The 7,145-nt window shown below is 34.7% G+C and overlaps 1 protein-coding gene across 1 annotated transcript; it reads right to left on the reverse strand.

The window, feature by feature from the left end:
• Positions 1-5,535: 5,535 nt before the first annotated feature.
• Positions 5,536-6,737, reverse strand: LOC127077376 (phosphoglycerate kinase, cytosolic). The gene is made up of 4 exons (XM_051018714.1): positions 6,668-6,737; positions 6,345-6,560; positions 5,939-6,016; positions 5,536-5,826 (listed from the first exon to the last, which is right to left on the reverse strand). Exons 2-4 carry the CDS (start codon positions 6,537-6,539, stop codon positions 5,551-5,553), a joined length of 549 nt encoding a protein of 182 aa, XP_050874671.1. The 5' UTR covers positions 6,540-6,560; positions 6,668-6,737; the 3' UTR covers positions 5,536-5,550.
• Between the last annotated feature and the right edge of the window lie 408 nt (positions 6,738-7,145).

Raw genomic sequence — 7,145 nt, forward strand, 5'->3', positions numbered from 1 at the left:
TCATAAATTGCAGAAATGAATATATACCTCAAAAATGAAAATCGTGTTTTGAAATAGGGGTGTTCCATATGTGATTTTATAATCTGAATAGCTTTCTTACACCTCAAGGAAGGTGTTTGAATGACTGGCTTGAGCTGAGAGTGCTTGGTTCTTCCTTTCCAAATAAAGTTGCAAGCTATGAAAATGTGATTTGGAAGATGATGGTAGGGTTGTTACAGAAGTTGTTCAAGTGTTTGGACAACTTCTAATGGATGTTTAGAAGTTGTTTAAAGTGTTGGTTTGGAGAAAACACAAGCACAATGGAATTTGGAAGTTTGAGGTTTGGAGAATTTGCTACAATGGAGTTTTTGTGAAAATTATGGTGTGTTGAGTTATGATGCTTGTCTCTCTATTTATAGAGGCTCCATATGGTTCATGTAACTTGCAGAAATCAATCTTGGTTCAATTGGAATGCTAGTTTGGTGACTTGGTTTCATTTTGCACAAAAATGCATAATGGATCATGATGAAAATGTGGATTGAAATGAGGAGTTTAGAGATACTTTTCTTGAGGAGGCTCAGGATGTTGCTTTATGGTTTAGAGGTTAAGAGTGATCAGAAGAAACAAGTTGGAAGCTCAATGCAAGAGTGGTTGGAAAATTTGGCCTTTATCAAAATGGATATGAAGCTTTTTGCAAAACCTTCCAAATATGGCATCAAGACTTGGTCAATGGCTCAATCCCTTGTGTAATGCACCAAGGGTTTATGTAATCTTCTAATTAAGGTGATATTTATAAGCAAGATAGCCTTCAAATTAAGATTATGTAGCTTTGGCTCAAGGTTGCATGATGAACTTGTCATGAAAATGACCCAAAATTCAGATTTGGAGAGCCAACTTCATCTCTTCGAAACTTCTAGCTCAAATATGACAATTTCATGCTCTTGGACTTTTTTGAAAGCTAAGACCATCTTATACAACTTTCATGTTTGGATTGTTCCTTGAATCAATATGGATCATGGTGAAAAGTGATGATCAAGTAAGCCACTTTTTGAAGGCAGATTTGGTTGAAATTTTTTCTAAGTGTTTTAATTTTATGGTACCAACTTCATGGCTTCATAACTTGAAATCCTTGCATTTTATGGGAATCAATCATCAAATACAAAGTTTAAGTATGAAGTAAGACCTTTAATTTTATCATTTGAGCAAAGAAAATGGTGGTCTGTATCACAAGTTATGGCCTTGGAAAGATGGGTACTTGAACATGTATTTTTTTCATAACTTGGAAAAATTTACAAAACCAAATCTTGCCCTTTTTGCAAGTAACCTCCAATTTCTTGTTTTTTCTTGATCAAATGCATCCATCAACCATATTTTCATAATCCTTGAGTTGAAAAGTCCATGGTTGACCAAAAATGTCAAAAGTCAAATTTTGACTTTGCCTTAGTTGACTTTGTATCAGATGAATCAAATTCTTGCAATCTTTAATGAATGGGATCTCTTGGGCACATTGGATGATGTGAATGGATCAATTATGATGTATTTGAAGTCTTTGAACCATAATTCAAGCTTTGGGATCATGACTTGGCTAAAAAGTCAACCAATTGACTTTGGGGTCAAAACCCTAGTTAAGGGTATCATATGAACTCTGCCCTTGATGAATTTGAGATGGAATGATCTTGAACTTGATTGTTGTTTATGTAATTCACTTTATCACTTAGGAAGTATGGGGAGTTTGAAATATTGAAACTCATGCCAAGTCTTGATTGATCAATCTTTGAAAGCTCTTGGTGCAAAACCCTAGCTTAAGACAAACAAAGTAGAAAATCTTTTTATATTTTCAATAGGTTAGTAATGCAAAGATGCTAGATGTCATGCAAATAATACAAATAATGGTAGAATATTAGGGTTGAAAATTAGGGTATGGCACCAGCGTATACCACGGGTTGGAGTCCCACGTGACTTGATCCATAAGAAACGAATCAACCAATATTGTTGTGCCAGTACCGCTTTAGTAAAACCTTTGAATTAATTATGTTTGTTTACAAATACAATTGTAAATGAATTTTCTATGATGGATGAATACACAGATGCCATAGGAAATAAGCTAGATAAAAACTGCAAAAAGGTAGGGCAAATTTTGGGGTACGATAACTTGAAACTCAATAACCTCAAAATCACCAAACACGACGAGCCTTCACAGTGGTTCCATTCATTTTCCATTTCTTCTTCTTCTTGTTGCACACATTGATCTTAAATTTTCCCATTACCAAAGCTTTGAAATCTCTCTCTGGTAATCTTTATCTCTCTCTCTCTCTCTCTCTCTCTCTCTCTCTCTCACACACACACACACACACACACACACACACACACACATAACAAATATCAATAAGTCTTCTTCAAAAATATGAGATGAATTATTCCTCCTCATTATATGGTCTTTAACAAATTGTTGAGTTATAATGGGGATAAATGCTGCATGTGGCTGGTGGTGGTCCGAGATTCAGTTATATAATTTTTTCATAGAAAAGAGTTATGAGAGAGGGAGAGAGAGAGAGAGACATGGTACATATAAGTTTACAATGCACATGCAATTTTTCACCCGAGCACTTTCACAACGTGTTACATTCGCACACCCTAGAAGACATATTCACATTGTTCATGTTAGAAATTTATAACATTTTTTTAAGATACAATCAATTATGGGTTTTGGTTTTCTAGTACCGACTAGAGTTTTGATTCATTTGACGATGATTAGGTCTAATAAACATGATCAATAATAATGGGCTTTTGGACACATAATATTTATTTGTTTAGATTACATTGGACTTTTCTTGTACAACTACGATTTGATCGAAAATTTTGTATTGTCGACAAAATTTCTTTGTAGTGTCAAAGTATGTTGTATTATCATATCCACATGAGCTTCGTGTTTACTTAACTGATTAGTAACTTTATATATTTATATGTAGAGATAGGAAATTGGTTTCACTACGCCAAAAAAGACCTATGAGAGCGCTTTTTTTGGCCTTTAAAAGCGCTTAAAAGCGCTGCCGTAGGTGGCGCTGCTATAGGTTTTAGCAGCGCTTTTTGTTTACTAAAAAGCGCTGCTAAAGGTTGTCAATAGAGAGCGCTTTTTAGTAAAAAGCGCTGCTAAAGGTGGTATATAGACAACCTTTAAGAGCGCTTTTTACTAAAAAGCGCTCTCTATTGACAACCTTTAGCAGCGCTTTTGAGTAAAAAGCGCTCTTAAAGGTTGTCTATATACCACCTATAGCAGCGCTTTTTACTAAAAAGCGCTCTCTATTGACAACCTATAGCAGCGCTTTTTAGTAAAAAGCGATCTCTATTGACAACCTATAGCAGCGCTTTTTACTAAAAAGCGCTCTCTATTGACAACCTTTAGCAGCGCTTTTTAGTAAAAAGCGCTCTCTATTGACAACCTTTAGCAGCGCTTTTTACTAAAAAGCGCTGTCTTTTCCTCTAGTAAAATAACAAAACGATGCCTTCAGTTTAAGCCTACCATTTCAACATGTAATATTTTTTGGGAATAATCCCATAAACCTGTAAATCAAGCCTCTCTAATTCAAGCATTTGGAGTCATAATTCAAGCATTTGTAATTTTTTAAACCAACACAAGCAAACCAACACAAGAATGAACACATTTGGAGTCATAATTCAAGCAAACCAACACAAGGATAGATAGGCACTGAACACATTTGGAGTCATAATTCAAGCATTTGTAATTTTTTAAAGCAAACCAACACAAGAATGAACACATTAATCTATCCATGAAATTAAAGATATCACTAAAATTATAAAGAACTATACACAAGTCAAAACTAATATGTTATACGGCCTATTTGGAGTCATAACTAATCTGTTAAAAATATAAAGAACTATACACTTGCCAACCAGAAACCATTCTTCATCAAAGTATTCATGTTATTTTGAAACCATTATATACTAATTAATCTTTTCTCAATAAAATATTGACACAATTCCTCCTTGATTTGTTCCAACTGCAGTCTCGTGTAATGAGCACACTTGTATTCATCAAAGTACTACATAACAAAACATAATATGCATGATTTAGTTAAAAGTAATAAATAATATGAAATATTCGATAAATATTAAAACAAATCCTAAGTTATAAATCCATACCGTGATTGGAATCTCTATTTGATTCATATTAATGATTTCCCTCATAAACCTCATTACAAAGTATCCGCAATCGATACCGTTGCGCTGTAGAGGACACTACATAGAAAAATAAATAAGAATGTATAGTTATCTTTTCTTATCAAGTAGCATCACTATTATAAGCAAAATTGTGAAAATTAAAGTACCTGCACTTTTATCCACGTAATGTTGCTGGATTTAGTACGTGGTACTCGAGCTTGTCTTTGAGATCGGAACACTTTTATTGATCTAACAAAATAAAAACATATATTTAGAACAATCTCACATAAATATACACGAATATTTAGAACAGTCTCACTTACGTATCAACTAATTGCTTCATATCCGGATAATTTGTCCATTCACCATCTATCGAATTCAGAAAATATACCACTTCTTTTAAAGGATCAATAGCAAGCAACAACCAGTGACACCTATAAATTAAAACAAAAGTTTATATGGAAATTTTTTTACGTAAAAGAAACAATTAAAGATTAGAATAAACTTAGAATTAAAATCTAACCCTGAATTATACGGCCAAAGATACAAGTTGTTTGTACTGCTGGCCATGAATCTCTTGACTAAGTACTCTCTACATGAATCCGGTTCCCTACAAATTAATGCTTTGTTGACCAGGGAGGAAGACACGAAACGGAATCTGTTTGACAATTGATCATTCCCGCGCATGAAATTGTCATACAAGAACCTTCAATAAAAACATAATAAACATTAGACTATTTTTATTGAAATGTGTAAATAAATTGTTCAAGTAATTAAATAATATATAGATCGGATTACCGGATGTATGTGTGTATAACACCGACGCCTAATTCTTGATGCCGAAAAATATGTTCCAGATCTTCTTTTCCGATTGTTTCAGTGCATGAATAACCAAAGATATCTTCCTCCATATCCAGTAAGCGAATAGCACCAGCTGTTGCCATATCTGATGAGTCAACAAGTGTTTCAAGAGATATCTGGTATCGAGGCACAAAAGCACTTTTTTTGGCAAAGAAGTCACTGGAAGATCCCTCGTCTAACTACGCATTGACACAAATAATAAGATAATCAATTATAACACATTGAGACAATTAATAAGATCGTAACATTTTTGTATACTTACAATTTTTTCCTCTAAGCGTGCATATCCCAAACGCCCTTTTTTGTATGCATACGTGGGATTTGACGCTCTCTCGCGATTTGTGGCACTCACTTTCTTGAAATTTTCGTCTCTTCTTTGGGCTACAAAAGCAACCCATTCTTCTTCTGTAATGAAGATCGCATACAATGAATAAATATCACAAAAATAGTGATGTTCACTATAGTTCTATAGCATTGCTTCTACTATAGCCACTAATTAACAACACTGTCAAATATATCATGGAATTACATTTACTTCCAACATACCTTCTGCATGAGGAATCCTGCAACAGAGGGCTTCAAGTATTTAGCAACACCTTCTGTAGAAGCATGAGCACGATGAGCAGTGCCAAATGCATCATTCACATAAAGATCAGCAAGGGAAGCCAACTTCTTGGCAAATTCAGGATCATTCTTCTCCTCTTCCTTGTGGAACCTCACATTCTCTAAAAGCAAAACACCACCTTCTGGAATTTGTGCAACCAACTTCTCAACCTCCTCACCAATACTGTCACCAGCAATCGTAACCTATAATAATCAAGAGAAATCAACATAATTAAAAAAAAAGTAAACCAGCAAATAAGAATGGTTTGATAGAATCCCAAAATAGAACAAACAGACCAGTTTAGTAAACACACACCTCGGATCCAAGAAGTTCAGACAACCTTGGTACAAGGGGCTTCAAACTGTACTTAGGTGTTACACCCTTTGGACGTCCCTGAAAACAACACATTCAAGAATTAATTTCAAGTTACTACTACTATCAAACATTCATAGTTTCTCAAACTCCTCTTCAATACATCTCAACATTGAAATATGCAAAATAAGCAAAATTAAAACAGAAACCACATACCCATTACTTCAACCTTTAAATTAAAATATTTACCGGATCTAACTCAAATGGAAAATTAACTTAAATCACAACAAAAGCCATAACAACAACACCGAATCTTTGCAGTATGATTAACAAAGATAAAACTAGTAAAAGTAATCAATCTAATGAAAACACAAATTACAGTCATGCAAAGAGAGTATAGAAGGGTTACCAGATGGGAGGAGAGGATGACTTTAGCACCATAACCAGTCAAGTACTTGATGGTAGGAATAGCAGCACGGATTCTGGTATCATCGGTGATGTTCAAGTTATCATCCAAAGGAACGTTTAGATCAACCCTAACGAAAACCCTCTTTCCCTTCAAATCAGCTTCCTTCAATGTTCCAACGCTTCTCTTTGTCGCCATTTTCTTCAACTTTACACAAATCTGAAACAATGAATCAATCACGTTGAAATTCAAGGAGAAACAAAACGGATCAGAATCAAAAAGAGGAAAACGGAGTGGAAATTTGAGAGTTTGGTGGCGGAACTTACAATGGATGGTTGAGATCGGAGTTCGGACACTGACTGTAAGAAGGAAGGTTCTGGAATATTTATAGAGAGAAATGAGGAATAAATAACCCATAATGTAGCAATGCAAGTCCATTCAAACCAAAATCGACCACCTATTCTTTGACTTCTAGGGCAAAACAGAAAGACACGAAAACCTAACCTTAAAACGCAATGAGATTTCTAGGTATTGAATCCTTCTCTTTCGAATGCAGTCTCTTTCAAATTTGCAGTGTTTATCGTTGAGATTTCCAGGTACTCTGTGGAATTTTTTCCAGGGCAGCGAGAGCTTCGAACGAGAGAGAGTGAAAGAGGGATTTCTGAAAGTCAGGGATTTTGTAATATTAGATTTATTATAATTTTTATAAATGACCTATGAGAGCGCTTTTACCTTAAAAGCGCTTTCATAAGTGTGAAACCCATGAGACCTATAAGAGCGCTTTTACCTTAAAAGCGCTTTCAT

Source organism: Lathyrus oleraceus, chromosome 1, assembly GCF_024323335.1.
Source record: "Lathyrus oleraceus cultivar Zhongwan6 chromosome 1, CAAS_Psat_ZW6_1.0, whole genome shotgun sequence".
NCBI classification, from domain to species: Eukaryota; Viridiplantae; Streptophyta; class Magnoliopsida; order Fabales; family Fabaceae; genus Lathyrus; species Lathyrus oleraceus.